We start from the raw sequence: 19,607 nt of genomic DNA, 5'->3' as shown, positions 1-19,607 counted from the left end.
AGTATAATGTGTCTGAGTGGGGTATTCATTCTTCACTGCGGCATGGTATCTCAGTGGACTAGCACTATAAAACCAGCTTGAGTCTGGGCTAGTACAAGCAGCTGTTCATACACATACACACGCATACACATCGTCATATGAGCGAAATATTCTCAAGCACGACGTTAAACCCAATTTATCTCACCTCACCTCACCTATCAGTTGTATAAGTTCTAATTCAGTCCTTGTATATCACCCTTCTGGCTTCCAATCAACTTACTCAATCTCTTAAACAAGCGTTGTACATCAACCTCATTTACTCTATAAACAACTCATTCCCCATCTATTGTAATAACAACTCATGTATATATTCTCTCAATTTGTTACTCATGTATCACTTGCTTGACAACGACATTAGAATCTATGTCTGTCGAGGCGACGTTCCACAGAATAAAAGAAGTTGTATATCCATAATAATTGTCATTATTCTTCATCAACTCAACATCTAAAATGCCCATCAAAGAAATAATTCAATTGGTTGGTGTGATTAAGACAATTCGAATCCAGTCATGAAATATGTAATTTCCTTAGTCACATCACAAAATGAACGTTTCCGTTATTTCACGATATGAATATTGCATACGTGTAAATTTTCAATACGTTTCAAAATTGACAATACGTGTCAAAGGAAAGTCTACATTTGTATAAGATATTCTCTAAACGTCAAGTCATACAACGCCATTCATGAGCAAGAACATTACTGAAAACCATTTAATACTATCCAGAAATTACGAATGGCGACTAACTCCCGTCTGTGGTCGATCATGCGCAGAAAGCACTGAATTGTAGGTAATATCGCTTCCTTTCTCGCTTTCTCGCAATAATATCGCTGCTCGTCTCTTGCTAAGGGCTCGCTAAATACAACATTTATTCATAATGCAAAATATTAACTATTGCACAATACAGCCGCGTGATAACCTATATTTATCCGTTTTGCGTTTCTTTTTTTGGACAGTATATATTTTGTTCAGAACCGAAAATACAAGTTTTATATCGTTACATTACTTCATGTTTTCTGGTTTTGAGGCTGTTTGAATATTCATTGATCGAGGATCGAGGTTATGAATCTGACCAAACGCATTCGTTGGAGCTCTCGGATGGTAGTTGATGATGGAGGAATGACGGGAGATAAAAGTCAGGCATGAAGAGTTGATGTTGACAACAGCTATGTGTATTGTAGTTCGGGAATAATGGTCGAAAGTTGATGGTTAACACGTGTCAGAAGGCACACAGGACCGAGTGGCCAATGTTCCCGGTGCGGAGACCCGCTGTCTTACATACACACATGCAGAAGTCAGACGGCGATTCTTCTTCATCGTCGACGTATTCGTTGGTGAGGCGTAGGCCTTGTCCGACGCCACGACATAGCCGCACAATCCGTCCGTTCTGTCGATGAACCGTGCCCGTCGCCTTGACTGGAGGCCGTCTCTCCGGCTTGTCTCTATGACTCGTCTCCTTGACTGATCATGTCAATCAGGTTTTATACACAGAGGCTTTACGGCACGTTGTGCAAGGTGGCTGACATACGCTTATGTACACTAATAAGATCCGCTGACGTAGGGAAGTGTTAATTGACATCTACCGATACCATTGAGAATTAAGGGTCCTGCCCGTGTGCGTGCGTGCGTGTGTGCGTGTTTATTGTCAGATTATATACACCGAATGTTACCTGAATACATTAAACAGACAAAAGCGATAGAATTTCAGTATGTGCACTTGTTGCGATTCTGTTCAGCATTGTTCTTGTGTGTTTGAAGACACGAATCCGTGTATCTCTGATTGTTACGATAAATCAAATATTTACAGACCGCCACCATACAGCTGGAATGTTGCGAATTCGGGGTTAAACAGCAAACAAACAAATCACAATAAACAGTAAATAGGTTCATGTGATTAGCTACCTACTAAGATCAAAATGTGCTACGATTTTAGTACACGGAAGATCGAGATGACTTTCTCGTTGAATTGTCGACTTAGTTTTATACAGTTCACTATGTTTACAGAACTGGACATGGACTGTAACTGGTGGCGCCATGCAGGATCCAGATGAGGCGGTCGGAGACTCGGACCGTGAGTATCCACTGACAATATCACAAAGTACGAACCCATGAAGATCCGGGTTAGAATTGGGCTCCAGCAACCCATGATATTCCAGTTATATGACGGCCGTCGGCAAATAATCGAGTCTGGAGTAATCAGCATGAGCATCGATCTACGGAATTGGGATACTATGACATGTGTCAACCAAGTCAGCGACTCTGACCACCCGATCCCGTTAGTCATTTCTTACTACAAGCATGAGTTACTGAAGATCAATTCTAACCCGGATCTTCACGGGTCTCATTTGTTGTAAGTGTATTGGATATCACCATGCCTGCATTTAGGGTTCCTGAACTATCATAAACATTGACATTGTATGCCTTCATACCCAGCTGAGACTGTATGCTTAAATCATTTTCATATATGTTATGGGTCTTTTGCAGACTGTGAAACCTGCTCTAAACTTTTGGATTGTACAGAGGATTTCAACCTTCCAGAGGACAACGTGTTGCTTATTGATGTAGATGTTAAGGTAATAAACACACCTCTTGGTGAATTTAATAAGAAGAAACGACAAGACGAGAGGAAGAGTTTTGTTAACAAGCTTAATAAAAACATATCAGCTCTGAGGAACACGGCAGGAGGCATAGTGCTGGTTCACCTACAGGGATTAGTATCGGAAGACAAATGCCTTGACTACTTCCATGAAATAGTCGATGTGAAACTGAATGATATGATCGAAGATGGCAGTCTCTTTGTGCAGAGTTACAAGAAGGATTGGCTTCTAGAAAACGAATCAAACAGTGAAAATATCAGTCGTTTTCAAGGGTTTGTTGCTATCCATGTAACAGGTTCTCGCATTGTGACAACATTCAACTTCAAATCAAAACAACCGCTTGATAACTGTGTAATTGATGTACAAAGTAATGTAGCCATACAATTTCTAAAACGGAAAAACTGTTTTGAAGACAAACGTACGTCAATTCGGGACATACCACAGATCAATGAACAGCGAAACATTCAACTAAAACGTTTTGACACTGCCAAGGAAGATACTTTGCAAAGTGTTCACAAATTCAAAGACTTTCTTTGGAAATAATGTTGGTTAGGTGAATATATAAGTGCCTTTTCTAAGTTAAATGGTGGTGGGTCTTTCTTCCTTGGCATCAACGAGAACGATGAACTATACGGTGCCTACACATCTAAGACGTTTTCATCAACTGGCATAAAATTCAAAGATTCGAATTTTCGTCAAGAGACCGAAGCCGCCATTTTCCAGTCTTTGGAGGAGAATACTGTTATCGTGACATACAGTGGAGTGCCACTGGAAACTCCTCGCAACACTATTCAAGTTGCATTCCATGCCGTAGAGGCAGACAAGTTTGTGCTGGAGGTTGCTGTTGCAGCAGTAGATGGTTTACTGTTTTACGACAAGGAAGGCCCAGAAGCTTACGAGCATGAAAATAGCAGACTGAGGAGGTTATTGATCACAGAGTGGTACGAACGGTAAGGTAGTTATATTTGTTGGCATTTGTTACTGACAAAATAATGAAACACGTTTCGGACTTATAGACAAAACATTTTCCATATTCATACGATTCCTGTCAAGAAAGAGAGAGTTCCTTAAATGGTTCCAACTATACCAAGTCACGTGATCGAATCCCGATGATACCTAGCCTTTGCGAAAAGGTGTGCATGTTTATAACCCATGACTGTGTACATAATTGTCGGTGTAATAACTATATGTATGCATGGAACGTAAATAAGGACCCACGTATATATTTCATGAAAGGGGACCGTTCATAATTTATGGTGGTGGTGGCGGTAATGGGGGTGTTCATGATGACTTTAAGGGGTTACCCAGTCTGTTGTCGATCCCTCTAACAAAGAGCCTTGGAGCGCAAGTCGATGGAGGATGGGGAGGTGGAGGGCGCAGAGGTAGCAATTTTGGAATGCTTGTCAGCAGGTGCATGTGGCGGTCCTCGATGCATACGGGTCCTTGCTAGAGTGGACCGCAGTCGTATTTCACTGAGCGTGGTCTTCCCCCATCCACTGACTGAACTTCAAGCCCGCCTGACGGAGACTCATTGCTGTCTGTCCCGTCTCAGGTCATTTACCACAGTGGAAGGTATCAGGTGCACTCTCATGCTATAATGAAAAAAGTTGCTAGAGACTGTGAACCGTTGGGCGAGGAAGACCTGTGTCTCACTCAACGTACAGCAAGAAAGATATCCACCCCATCTTCAACTTCAAAGTTGAGAAAGGCTCAAGGCAGTCGACCTCATGGATGCGCATCTTCATGTGCTGACACATCCCTCGTTCAAGAATTACCTGGGGTTCTCTTATGATAGGATTTGTTAACAATATGCTCCCCTTCCACTGCTCCAAGGGTTTTCACCAAGCTCATGTTGTTGCCAGCGGAAGTAGCGAGGTTACAAGGACCGTGTTGTCAACCTGACCTGGACAACTGGATGCTGTGGACACTAAGTCGACCAGCTAGTCATTGGGGTACTTACAACTCTAGTCCGACTGTGGTGGATCTCTGTCGCCCTATTGTATCACCAGAGTACGGAAATTGTGTCGCGTCCCCAGGCCCTGACTCAGATGTGGCTACGTTTTCTGGGTCCTTTGGGAGATTTAGGAGTTCCTGCTGTGGTGCGACAGCTTGGCTACATCTGGCACCTCTTTGGCTGTCATAGAGCTGGTTTCCTGTACATCTCATGTTTCTGGGTCAGCCTCCTGTTCTATTAACTTTATGGTCGGACGTTCTCACTCAGAACAGGGCACAGAACGTTCTGCAGATTTTTAGTTTGTGTATTGAACTTCCATCAGACCTGTTTGGAAGATGGTGTTGCGGCCTCGATCATTCGCTGATACTCCACGTCTACTTTCGCATTTCGATTGTGGTCTTCTGGACCAACACCCTCTCGTAGAGAACTTTTTATTTGACTCTTTAACAAACCAGGCCCTCTTGACATTTGAAAAGAAATAATTGTTCTCGAAGTTCAAGCCTATCGTCTCTCATACTTCAGTTATGACTTTGGCATAGTCCTCTGGTACAAGGGTTAGTGACATTCGTGCAATGTCTGCCGACAAAACACTGATGGTATTTCATACTGATCGAGTCAGTATTTGGCTCCCGGATAAGATCCGCCCTAAGATTGTTCATGCTTTTAACACGACATTTCCTATCCAACTTCCTACTCTTACCCAGCCTTTCACATCGGGGGCCACTCCTTTGAATGAGAATGAGATCCAATTGTCTGCAGTGACGGTGGCGGGAAGGCTTGTGTAGACTATTTCTTGTTGCAGCTTGAAGTGATCTGTTCCATTGCTATTTGATGCCAGCCGAGTACCTTCATTCGCCTTTACCAACTCGACAGGCATTCTAATGATCGTACTCGGTCATTCAGTTGTCTCCAGTGGGCACTGTCCTGCCACCCTGACCAAGTGAGTCTGGTCATTGGTATCGGACCTGTGTTCAGTGTCTGTTATTGATATATCCACTGAAGGTTCATATCACTACATCGTGTACCCTTATATGTGTGCGTCCCTTACGTTCTCTTCACCGAGGATTTTTCGTCACATCGGCAGTATTGCAGCCATATCGTGAGGAGAACAATTTATTTATATCAATATTAAAATCAATAAAGTTAGAATCTGCCATCAAAGGGCAGTAAAAATACTAGATTATTTCAGTTCTTAATTTAAAACTAGTACGCTATCATAGAAATGAAGTTGATCACCATACTAGGGAACCTGGGGACTTACAGTACCTTTGCTACCTACGTGGACCCTAGCTGGATTTACATCATCCCTTCATCCCCCGGCGATTGTAGTGAAAATTTAGCCATAATTAAAATCACAAAATTCTATGCTTAAAATCCTGGTAATTTGTAAATTTACTATGAAAGTTTCGGGACTTACGTACGCTCTCAGTAGGACAATAATTTTACAATACTGTAACACCCCTCGAGGTTACAGCCACTAACAATCCAAGTTACTAATTTAAGCTTCCAATCATTAAAAAATATATATCTACAAATGGTATCAATCAAAATTTATCAATCAGTTTGATTTCGTTTAAAAACTCAATAATTAAATGATTATTAACTTTGTTAAAAAGATCTTTTACCGTTTTAACACTGAAATATGTATCCCTTTTGATGGAAAAAATCAACACAGTCAAGCAGAACAGGCTTGACCGTGATTCTTTCATTACAAGGGATACAAAACGGAGGATCCTCACATTTTAGTATATGGGTGGGTTATGAATACTATAACAAGATATATGTTATTAACACGTCTAACGACGGAAATGGGTACGAACCCATACGGGTCACCACCTGCCATGCCTCCCTTCGAGCTGCCAATCACGTTTTCATGCTAAAAGAATTACTCTCCTCCTGACCCCTTCGGTCTTTGCGAGTCTGTGTTAATGCATATATGTACCCCAAGGAAGACCTCTTAACCAAACCCATAGATGTTTTCAATTCATTGAAGGAATCTTCCTTGTGGAAGGACCTCACTCCTCTCTGGAATTCTGTTCTTTGATGTTTATCTTTAGCAGAAGGAGGGATGTTTCTTGACAGGAATACACTTGGCTACTCCTGCATCCGCGGTAAAGGAGGGGCCGTGTAACAGATAAAAACCGGGTTTTTATTTGTACATCTTTTATTAAAGCATTCAACTGTCACAGGACGTTTTCAGACTCAGAAGATATATATACCCAGGGAAGACTCTAGTCAAAGAATTGAAAACCACTTCGGGTTTGGCTAACATATCTGCAGGCTCTCATGAGGAGAAGGGTGGGTGCTTTCATCCAGGCATGTGGAGGATACACGAGATACTGATGTGAAACGCATCTGTACATTTCAAGGGGCCCATACTTACAGCAATCATGTGTAGTGCAACAAACAACAAACAAAACCCCCAAAATACAACCAAACAAAAATAAAAAAATTAAAAAAACAAAAACAGAAAAACAAAAAACAAAAAAACCCAAAACATAATAAAAGGAAACAATAGTGTGAGCATTTCTCAGGTACAGAGCATACAAATCAACATATTGTCAACATTGTGTTGTTTTTCTGTACTCAATTACTCTGTCTTCCATCCGATAACCAGGCATTACTGCCCTACTGGAAGTATGAATTTCTGTTGATGTCATTGTTCTCGGACAGGTGGTGCTTAGTATGTGTATGTGACGCGTATATGGCTTGGTACTTATTCCAGATTGTGTATCGAGACTGATGGCGATGCTGAAAACTAACATGGCACTATCTGACAAAGACAGCAAGAAATGCAAGGAGGTGAGGGCGTGGATTAGAAATGTGTTTGAGCGCTAAAGTGTCCGTAGGAGAAAAGAACAGAAGATTGCTTGTGTGATAATGCTTTTAGATTTCGACTGGTTCAATCTATCCCTAATTCTGTGTCATGTATCAAACTATCACCATTCATGAAATATGAAGTTTCATTCACAGGCCCAGAAACAATCAAAGTATTTCCCAAGGGTTTTCCAGAAGAAGAGACTTATACTAATTTGAAGACAAGACTCAATGAACTGTCGACAGTGGACAATGTTGGTCTTGCATACATCGCAAAGTCTCTCCCGGTTACTGCTAATATGGACATTAAGTACGAGACTCCTGGAGAAGTTATCATGGACGTGTGTCTGATCAGACAGCAAAGTCCAGCAGTTATTCTTTCGGTTGTAAAAGAAATGTCTGAAAATATTAAACTTCAGACTCAAATATACAACTCTGCTGTCTCGAAAGAACTTACAAAGAACGTTCGCAAGTTTACGACCGTGACCTTCAACTCTATATACGGGTTAATGCATGAGAAAGAACTCATGTCGAAGGAAACATTTCAGTCCTCTCTAGCAAGGATAGAGAAAGTGCGATCTCGCCTCTGTGTACCTGATTCTTTGAGTATGAACAACGAGAAGTATAAGCATGTTGTCCGTGCCTTTCTCTCTCCTATGGCAGCAACCGAGTTTGTTAGTGACGAAAACGATGACACTCAGTGGTTTTTGACACATAAGCAGTTCTGTATCCTGACAGAGAACATTGATCACACTGAAGTGCATGTGGATACCTTCCCTGCCAGCGGTGGTCGAGTCCTGTCTCTCACCGTATGCCAGCGTTTACAGAAACTTGGACGAACATTGCTCATATCAGATGATCTCAAACTGATCGAACATGCAAGGTAATGTTTAATAACATTTCTTACGTATAAACAATTATTTTGTAAGAAGAACATTTTTCAATACTTGTTCAGCAACGACACTGTATGGATACCACCATTACAATCACATATATATGATTACAATTATATATATAACACAATGTATAACAATTTATATTATAACAATGAATATGAGTTCATGGTCCAAGTTATAAACACACAAAACACACAGTCTGAAGATCCTTGGTACAAATTACAGATATAATGTCTTCAATTCTAACCAGTTTCACACTGTCAATGTGATCATCATGAGAATGAGGTTATACTTTGTGTATCATCTTTGTATCACCGGGTAGAATTGAAGAAATTATATCTGTACCAAGGATCTTCAGACTTTGTCTGACAATCGTGTCAGCACCAGACACTCCAATGATTGACACTATATGAGATACGATGACAGACCTTGTGTTCATGAATCACTATCAGATAGTGAGTGAGTGAGTTAGTTAAGATTTACAGTTACATCGGCAATATTTCAGCCATATCGTGACTAAAACAAATTTTTAATTCACCATAAACACATTCAAATTATAAAGAGACTGTCACGAAGGACAGTAAAAATACGAAAGTATCACAGATATGAATATAAAACTGGCATGAAAAACTAAAACAATTTAATTAAAGAAGACACTACAATGGAAAACACGGGCTATAGATCGCCAACAACTGAAGGCAAATCACCATACTAGGGACCTATCAGATAGTGATGATACCAGATGTGCGCGAAAATATGAGAGCATCATGCCCACCGGTAGCAGCCGTCATAAACGTATGCAAAGGCTCGTCAACTGTTCACCTGATAATATTAAGAATTGTATGGTACAAGTTAAAACAGGAAATTGCATTGGGCAACATATTTTGTCACTGATGCATCAAATTTTTTGAAACGAATTGTCAACCATAAAACTTTTTCAAAGCTTAATTGATGCATTAAATGTCGTAACAACTCATTGAGACAAAGATAAACCATTAACGTTGACCCCAGCATTTCTTCAGCATAATTTGCAAGCACTGAACACAGGACCACCATACACGTGCTGAATTTAAAGATGCTCATGTAGTGTCAGTGGACGATTATTTATCTTATGCTTATCACAGAGTTTTGGTATACTTGATACTATTAATTATTATTAATTGTGAGATGCAACAAGTCTACGATTTATTGGCATCCACAAAACTGGCATAAGTCAGTGGCCACTGCCTGTAAACAGCAAATTGTGGAAAAACATCGAATGATCGGAAACCGGGCTCTACGAAATCAAGCTCAAAAGGAATATAATAATGTTGCATTACTGCAATATTAACTAAAGATTAGATTATTAGAAATCGTTTTCAATAAACTCATCTCTATCCTCGACTGCAATTTCCGGGGGTAGATTTGGTCTTCATGCCTGTCGTAAGAGTCGGCTAATGAATCGGGTTGTTAGGCGCGAATCACAATTGATGCTCATGCAGTTAATCAATGGATTGTCTGGTCCAAATTCGATTACTTACAGACCGCCGCCATACAGCTGGAATATTGTTGAGTGGGATGTTAAACATAATACATAGGTAGATCGAGATGACATATTACCTATACGTTTAAATTTCTTACAGAAAACACAATATTGATCAGACGACTTTCAGCGACCTTGGACAAAGAGATCTGGCGGCTGAAGGAAAAGAAATCCTTTACGTTGTTGTATACGAAGGTGGAGAACACTGCTCATCTCAGGTTCCACACCCACCGCAGCTGTTGGCCGCTGCACAAAAGCGCTGGGTTTTCCATAGACAGAAAGGTATTGGTAAGCAGCTTGCTTCAACTCTCTTCTCTATGTGTTGACAAAGTACTATGAATACAAGCGACAAAACAATTTCCACATCCATACAATATCGAGTCGATTGTAAACTACTGACTATATCATGAGTACGTATCAGCACTATTACAACTGCACGATGTTCCACGTGAAGTTCCAGGTTAGAATTGGTCTTCAGCGATTCGTTCTTATCATAAAGGGCGACTAACGGGACAGGATGGTCGGGCTTGCTGACTTGGATAACACATGTCATCATGTCCCAATTGCGGAGATCGATGCTCATGTTGGTGATCACTGGATTGTCTAATCCAGACTCGATGCTTTCCAGACCGCCGCCATATAGCTGGAATATTGCTGAGTGCAGCGTTAACAAACACACCAAGAGAAAAAAGCATGTGTAAACACTCGAATCTGGACCAGACAGTCCAGTGAATGACACTTTAAGATATGATGACAGCATATATATCAGGTGTTCGCGAGAACGTGAGCATATCCTGCTACACCGGTGGCACCCGTCATAAACATATGAAAAGCCGAGTCAGTTGTTCACCTGAAATAATACGGGAACGTATGTCACAAGTCAAAATAGGGTATGGTTATGTCACTGATGCGTCCAATTTGGAATGCAACAACCGTATCTAACAAGTAAATATGTGATCAGGCAAAGGTTACAACTACAAACAGCTTTACACATTGTTTAAGAAAATAGAGACGGTGTATGATTAAATTCCATCTTACAACAAACCAAAAACACCAAACCAAACAACAACCAAAAAAAACAAAGAAAACAAAAAAAGCCCAACAAAAAACCATCAGAACACATTTGCTAATTGAAAAGAAAACGTGCCTAAAAAGTGAGATGGAATTTTCTTTAGGTATGATCACTATATCACTATTTAGCATTTGTTTGGCGAAAGAGAATGTACATTTTGTTACAGGAGCGCTTGAGGAGGAGAGTGTGCAACAAAGCAAACATCTGTCGACCCCTTCAACGACAACGCTTGTTTGTGGTATGTAAGTTCATAATAATTCTTAAATTTTCTAAGAACCACTTGTGTGATTGGAGCTAGGAGAAAAAACTAACAAAACAAACGTATCAAGTGACAGCGAAATCTTACTTTTAATAAGACTTTCATGTACACATAAACCATGTGTGTGTTTTGAGCTGGAAAAAACTAACAGGGCAAATGTATCAAATGACAGTAAATAAGGTTTTCGATTGAGTCGATAGAAAACTCCTCGTTCTTTGCACTTTCTCGTTGGGCATTTTGTACTATACGTGCAGTTTACGACAGTGTAGCATGCGCAGGTCATGCGTATTCTAAAACATTCCATTGTACGACTCGGTTAAGACAGGGCTGTGTCCCCTCTTTGTTCTTATTCTCCCTTTATATTTAATATGAATTTACAAATGAACCGAATGCAAAAGGTGGCACAGGAATGCAGCTATACCACGATGTGATAGAGCTGATGATATTCCTTGTCAAAGAAACATTAATAAAATTCTGTAAAATATTAGTAGTATCGCGTAATGAAAATAAAATAAATATACTCATGCCCATAATGGTTGTCAAAACCCTCCCCACCCCAACCCCACACACATCCTCACACCCCACACCCCTTCTCCAATTAAAAAAAATGAAGGGGGTGACAACCATTATCGGCATGAGTATATATATATAGTTCTCACTTACAGGTTTACTTCCTTTTAATTTTCAATTTTAGTTACAAAACTGCATGTAGCCCAGTAGCCTTGAATACGACAAACAAAACTATACATATTTTTTCAAAACTTGCAAGGTTATCAACAGAATCATAACATATACGCTACTTCAAGAGAAAATGTGCCATAAAATAGTTTCTAGTTAGTGATTAAGGGTCGATTTTTTCTCAGGTCAACTTATACTCACTATGTAGCATAAATTTGGCTATGTACATTCCAGGATGGCTTGATGATGATGATGTACAACAACGCAACGACATTCGACGACAACACTTGATTATGGTATGTAAGATCATAACAATTCTAATATTTTGAAAGAACCATGTGTGTGTTTGGAACTGAAAAAAAGCTTAACAAAGCAAATATCAAGTGACAGTGAGATTATTGTTTTCAGTAAGACTGACATGTACACGCAGTATAAAGTAACAAAAACAACAAACTTTTTCTGTCAAGTAACATTTATGAAAGATGTCTACTAAATGAGTGAATGAAAAACGTCAAGTTTGGAACATTCCCTCTAACACCTATTGTCCATCAAGATCGCTAGCCATACTTCAGTACCAGCTGCTATGTGTTCCAACTTCGTTCATTATTATCATACAGCTAGTTCTATAATTTCCGATATATTTGCCATATTGTTCATTTTTATACAATTATTAATAGTAACTATTATCTCATAATTCGGGAACTTCTGAATGAAAATGTTTAATAAAAGATACGTGTGAAACGTAAGTTTAGGTAATATAAAACGATTAGTCTCTGCCTATCTTTATGCAACCGTGTGATCTTCCGTGTGTGTAAGATGATGTTTGTGCTCATTCACAGGAACAGGTTCCGGTTTTCTGGAGAGGGCAATTCGAATGGTACTTGTTGGAAAGACTGGAGCAGGTAAAAGTACCACAGGAAATACAATATGTGGAGCCGGAAAGGGGGCACAGATATTCCAAGCATTAGCAAGGGCAGTGTCTGTTACAAGGACATGCAAACAACATTCCGTTAAACGTTTTGGGCACGACTTGCAACTTGTAGATGTCCCGGGTTTTTGTGACACAAACAGATCACGTGAAGACATCAAGAACGAGTCATAAAATGTGTGGGTATGTCATCTCCTGGAATACACGCTATTCTTTTCATCGTGAGAATTGGAAGGTTAACTGGAGAAGACAAAAATACACTGGAAAAGTTCCTGCAATGCTTTGGACAAGAAGCTAAAAGATTCGTGATTGTTGTATTTACTGGAAAAGATGACTTGGAAGAGGCAGGTGACACAATTGACGACTATCTTGGAGATATTCCTGTGAAACTGAAGCAGTTTCTACTTGATACAAGACTTCGTCTTATTGCTGTAAACAACAGAGGAACGGATGAAGAGAAGGAGAAATTTACCCAAGACCTGATTGACATGGTAAAACACATGGTTGATGAAAATGGCGGCCGGTGCTACACAAATGAGATGTATCAGCGACATGAAGCTGATCTGCGAGAAGCTGAGAAGATGGAAACTCTTGAAGGCGAGAGACAAGAAACAAGAAGCGGCTGCCTTCGAAGAACAGGCACAGAGTCAGCGTGAAGAGGAATATAAGCGTAGGTAAGAAGAACTGCTGCTTGAACAGGCTCGTAAACAGATACGAAAAAAGGTTGAAGATGGCGACCTATTTACTTGGATCGTGTTCGGCAATGGCGTTTTGATGACCTTCAATGGTAGCTTAACTTAACAACCAGCAAAGGTTGAAAGATAGATTTAGTTTCCCTGATTTTACACTATTCGTGGACTGTTTTCTATTACTCCTATCACCCATTGAATCCGTGAGGCAGATAAATCAGTTTGGTAATAGTCTAATATTTAAGTCCTTAATTCGTCTTTGCAAAAACTTGTTTAATGGACATAACAACTTTTAAGAACCGAGGAAAGGTGTTATTCTATAAATTGGGAGGGCATTTCCAAATTAGTGACAGAACTAATGACTGTTACTGTTCCCTATTTTGACCTGTGCCACATATTCGCATGTCTTTGAAAGTGACATGTTGTCTTGCCTCACACACACCTGTTATTATTTGTTTCCTTGTTTGTTTAACACCCTGCAATAACACAGCTATGTGCGCTTACCCGCCATTCTCGAAACAATCAACCCTGGTGATGATCCACCTTTATCGAGAAGGAACAGGGCTGATTGGTCATTATCTAAGACACTATGTGCTGATCACTTAAAGGTCACATGCAACGTAAAACACAAGTTTGCAGATTCTGATACCTTTCGGTATGGACATAGCTCATAGCACGTGCGCAGTGAAATAGGTTCGCACAACTTGGAAGCGGGCTGTCGGGTGAATACTCGGTGAAGGCTTTGGTGTGAGCTATTTTCATAATGTTTTGTTGATATCTCACAGGCACGAGCTTTTTTGTATGTTATGACAGTAAATAAACTGTTTATATAATTTCATTTGTCTATTTCACCACACGTTCTTCTTACCGAGTCACTTTCTCAGTTCGATACTTAAAAGCAATGTCATTATTTAGAGTTGACAGAATTTCTAACTGTGATATAGATATGTCGCTGTCACAGACAAAACTCAATGTCTTGTTTTATTGACACCTGTGTGTCTGCCTGCCTGTCTGCTAACGACAATATTCAATACACAGCTGCGATCACTGACCACATGCAATTTGAACTTAACACCAATCAGGCTATACACCATAAACAAAACGCATTGATTTATGGCCCGAGTTCGGTCTCTGTCACATTATGTAATTACACAGACAGGCAGGTGTGATACTTGAACACATTACATGTTATGATGTCTGTTGATTGCAAAATGTTATACACAAAAAATGAGCATGTATTTACAAAACCCAACTTTCTATATATACACACACATTGAGCCGCGAAGGCGGCATCTGCTAATGAACCAGCCGTTACACTTGAGTGCACACCCACCCGCTCTGACTGGGTTCGGTATCCCGGCTGCTTCGTTTCGAGGGAGGTAAACCCAAGTACAAAATAATGCACTTTTGATTTGCGATTATACGCTTATAATTTTGTTTATTTGTTTTTTCATAATCAGCAATGCATATTATATGTCATGAAGAAGTGATAATTGTGGTTTAATTATGTTTGATTTTTTGGTTGCATGTGACCTTTAAACTTTTTCAGATATACTAAATGCAATTGCTGACCAAACTATACCAACGTCTTCTGCAATTCCACATATTCCTAAACCATGGTTTACTAATGAACATAAACAGGTCAGAAAGAGTAGGAAGAAAGCAGAAAAATATTTTCGCTGACATTCTACAGTCTATAATTTAGATCAAGCAATTTTTTGCTAATGACATGGCTCGACGTGCAATAAAACAGAATAATCGTCAGTCTTGGAGGAATTATGTTTCTAAAATAAATTCCCGTACACCTATGTCAAAGGTGTGGAACATGGTCCAAAGAATATAGGGCAAACGTTCAAAATCTACTGTACACCATCTGAATTATGGTGATAATCTATTAACAAATCCATCTGAAATAGCAAATAGAATTGGCGAAAGTCTTGCCAAACATTCTTCATCATCCAGTTATGTCAAAAACATCAGAAACAACAGGAAAAGAAAAGAATCACGTTTAACTCGGACAATGGTGAAGAATATAATGAATTATTGTCACCACATGTGCTGCATACTGCCCTTGAGCAAGCTCATGATACAGCAAAAGGGGCTGATACTCTTTTAGATATAATTGTTAAAATATGGACATCTGGGACGTTCACACTTTCGTGGCGTAATGTCATTGTGGTCGCTATACCCAAACCTGGCCAGGATCATAGCGATCCTTCAAATTACGGAGCAATTTCATTAACGAATTGTGTCTGTAAAACCATGGAACGAATGGTAAACAATAGATTAATTTGGTATCTGGAAACCAATAAACTCATTACAAATATTCAATCTGGTTTCCTGAAAAATCGTAGTACCATTGATCATTTATGACTACTGTCGGCGAGGCCAATCAAGGAAAGGATTACAACATGTAAATTGGGATGATAAGGGCGCAGCCAGTTTATTACAAATAGGACAGGTTGAAATTATCGCTGGCAGGTGACAGATGATAGGTGGTATATAGTATATAAGCATGCCAAGCGCCGGCCCGAAGGCATAGAGCTCCTTGACCTGTAGCTCTCTATGGGTAACCAAGAGAGTGCAAGCATTTTAACAGTACCGATAGATACTGTTAGCGTGATATATATGCCACGTAACCCAGCTGGGTTAACCTCCGAAGGGTAACCTCTGAGAGGAAAGGCATTAGCAAAACAAAACCAACACCAAATTTATACCTATAAATGTGTCCCCACAATTAAACAAACCTTACAGCTTCGGGATCTCGTAGCTCGATCATTGTATGCACGTGCTGCCATTTCAGTCCACGCTTGCTCAGCCATGTAACGAGCCCAGGTAGCCCCAGACTGTGCCCCACCGGACGTCTAACTGCCCGCTTATGCACCATATAGATAAATGAGGAGTCCAGTATCCAGATTTCTGAAGCAGATTTGCCTAGATATAATGAAAGAAACAATAATGTTAATACATTCATTCAGATTTCATTGGATGATACAATGAAAGGTGGGAGTTACCAATCCCACGACATTCGGATAAAATTGCATAGGCAGCAGATGTCCATCTGCCCCACCGTTTGAAAGTATACCCGCGTACTAGTCAGCCCAGAAGTTGACCTAACATTAACCGCATTTAAAAAATCAGAAACCATTGAATTAGAATATAAACAAGAATTTAATCAATTAAAGAATAAATATCATAAATACAAATCCTTATTTACATATGGATCCAAGGATGGTGGCGCAGTTGCTTGTGTCACTGTCATTGGATCCAAAACAGTATCTTCTCGATTGCCGGGTAACAGCTCTATTTTCACAGCAGAAGCGAACGCCATATTAACAGCCTAAATATATTAATAGACATCCTAAATATAAACACTATAATCTTTTTCGACTCGTTTTCTTGCCTTCGGGTTATTTATTACAAATCTTTCTTGTAAACATCAACTTTTAATCGAAATTATTGAATTATATAATGATCTTGCTACTGGCCAATTAGGAGATAAACGTACTGTGTTGGGAAATTAGATGAATGTTAGGCAGAATTTCATTTGGAACCGAACGCGTTGCGTGAAGTTTCAAATGATTAATTTAGAGACTATCAATTCTGCCTAACATTCATCTAATTTTCCAACACAGTACGTTTATGTCCGTTCTACCATAACCAATTTAAAAGCGAACTCCTTCCTTCCACGGAAGACACTGCGAAATCCGGCATAGTGCGAGAGGCAAATTGAACTTGTCAGTGAAGGGAGTGGAAGGTGCCGTCCGTATTTTTTTAAACATTGCAACATATATAATATTCTGTCCAAAGAAAACTAACTACTATTTATTCCATTAAATAATGTAATACCTAAGAGATTGGTTTATATAATCCGAACTCCGCACGACCGAAACCAGCCTATTGTTTTGCGTGCCGTGTTACTCTAACCCCCTGGCCACACTATAATGCAATCGTCTGACCTACTTATTTTTCTTGGAAGTGGAGTCTGACAGTTACGCAACAGTTTGAAATGGCGGACAACCAGTGTTTACATTTTGAGTGACATTGGAAAATACTTGACTGAGTGTGGAATCTGAACCCTGCAGAATCGAAGAGTAGATCCTTTTCTGATCGACCTACGACCTGTAACTATTCAAAGATTTGTATGACAAGCGAGTGTGGATCATGATTTCACTTGCATAGGCTGGAGTTGCTTCCATGAAAAGAGTGACAGTGCTGCTTTGTGTACATGCGACTAACTTGGGATTCCTTGGAACATTGTTTTCATCATTTGGGACTGGATTGTGGCCAAACTTTTTTCAAGTGTACGAACATAGATCACCAGCAGTGACAGCCTTGTTGGAAAGCTGGCAGAGAGCAGAATTCTGGCGGTTCAATTTTTGACATGTATTTTTTGAACGATGCAACGGTACATGATTGAGTGTGAGTGGCATAAATTTTGTGTTTCGCCTGACCGTTATCTTGCGAATTTCCCATTCTTATGATTCTAAACGGAAACAAATATACCATTTACCAGGTAGGTAAATGTTTAGTAAGGTTTTGCTGCACATTTTGTATAGATAGGGATGAAATTTACAAGGCTTTCTGATTTACATGTTAGATATTGTTTGTTTATGTTTGGGGCTGTGTATTGTACTTGGGTTTGGCTATTTTTATTATAGAAGGTTATATGATAGTGAGGTTCCCTAATAATTGTGGAGGAAAAATCATATAATAATTGTATTTTTCGACTTGTAATACATGTTTTCTCAGCATTTCCATCACGTCTGTTGTGTTGATATTAGCCATGTTGGTGGTCAAGCTGGATGCGGCAGTGTTGTATACGTGCGCAGTGAAGCGGTCATGAAATCAGACGAAATTTCAATCCAAAATTGATAGCGTCTAATTTTATTGTTTGACCAATAAAAATCGTTCATTTCACGTAACCGTGGTAGAATGCGACATCGTCCCCTGCTGGTTGCCCAGCCATGTTGGCATTTCTGGGAATACAATGGTCGATCTTGCTGACAAGGCAGCACTCAACAAATCTGTGACACCACTTCTTATTCCAAACTCTGATTACAAACCTAGCATTAGAACTTACATCCGTGATCGGATGCAGAAGACGTGGGACGTTCAGGTAGCTATCAATAAATTACATTGAATTACATTAAATTTCAAACCTTATATTGGTTATAGTACTTAGGTTGTCAGTACAGATTTGAAGAGATTATCGTGCGACGATTGGCCATGCTAGATATACTAGATATACCTGTAAAAAGGTGAGGATCCTCCGTTTTGTATCCCTTGTGATGAAAGAATCACGGTCAAGCATGTCCTGCTTAACTGAATTGAATATTCCATCACAAGAGATAACTATTTCAAATCTATGAAGGATCTTGTTAATGATATAAGTTTTCATTTAATTTAATTATTTGCTGAATGATTTGTAAATAGATAAATATTTTGTGTTTGGAAGTTTATATTAGTAACTTCGATTGTGAGTGGCTGTGTCCTCAAAAGGTGCTGTAAGTACTGTAAAATTATTGTCCTCCTGAGTGGATACGTAAGTCCGAAAACATTCAAAGTAAATTAAAACTTTCTACGTTTTTAATCGTAGAATACGTTTTTTTTATGTATGGCTAGATTTCCTTAATTGCTAACGGCTGATGGGATGGTGTAAATCCAACTAGGGTCCATGCTGGAAGCAAATGTACGGTAAGTCCCCATGGTCCCTAGTATGGTGATCTACCTTCAGTTGTTAGCGAACTATAGCCTGTTTTTATATTGTATCGTCTTCTATAGTTAACTGTTTTCGATTTAATAACTAGTTTTAAATTCATATCTCTGATAATCTAGTTGTTTTACTGTCCTTCGTTGACAGGTGTTTATAATTTAACTTCAATTATTATAAATCTATAACGTGATTTAGTTACAATATGGCTGAAATATTGCCAATATGTCTTAAAATCTTAACGTACTCACTCACTCATAAACTAAGGATCAACGAAGCTTGATATCCGACGACAAGCTCAGTTTGCTTGAATCTGTCTCGCCCGAAATCTTGTTCTTGATGTAATTAGAAATGACACAAATTGCTTGTTCGCTTTTGTCATTGTTTTTTTTGTAAATAAACATTTGACACATCAAAGACCGTTACTTGATCCCTCTTAAACGT

At 39.4% G+C, this 19,607-nt stretch overlaps 1 protein-coding gene and 1 long non-coding RNA gene across 2 annotated transcripts in view; both read left to right on the top strand.

Moving 5' to 3' along the window:
* The window catches only part of LOC124276533, a 33,415-nt gene extending 26,073 nt beyond the window's left edge, over nucleotides 1-7,342 (top strand). Inside the window, exons 2-4 of the long non-coding RNA XR_006898557.1 lie at nucleotides 2,043-2,109; nucleotides 2,523-3,585; nucleotides 7,315-7,342. This is a non-coding gene — a long non-coding RNA (uncharacterized LOC124276533). The remainder of the gene's footprint in view (nucleotides 1-2,042; nucleotides 2,110-2,522; nucleotides 3,586-7,314) is intronic.
* A 180-nt stretch (nucleotides 7,343-7,522) lies between these two features.
* LOC124276552 lies at nucleotides 7,523-13,417 on the top strand. Its single transcript, XM_046712197.1, is given in 5 exon segments — nucleotides 7,523-8,289; nucleotides 9,925-10,112; nucleotides 11,063-11,134; nucleotides 12,673-12,930; nucleotides 12,933-13,417. Coding segments are annotated over 5 exon segments (1,755 nt in total). The 5' UTR covers nucleotides 7,523-7,537.
* The last annotated feature ends 6,190 nt before the right edge of the window (nucleotides 13,418-19,607 follow it).

This window comes from Haliotis rubra, unplaced genomic scaffold, assembly GCF_003918875.1.
Source record: "Haliotis rubra isolate DU_JTF1 unplaced genomic scaffold, ASM391887v1 Scf1051, whole genome shotgun sequence".
Classification (NCBI taxonomy): domain Eukaryota; kingdom Metazoa; phylum Mollusca; class Gastropoda; order Lepetellida; family Haliotidae; genus Haliotis; species Haliotis rubra.
This window is presented reverse-complemented; position numbering and strand designations above follow the sequence as displayed.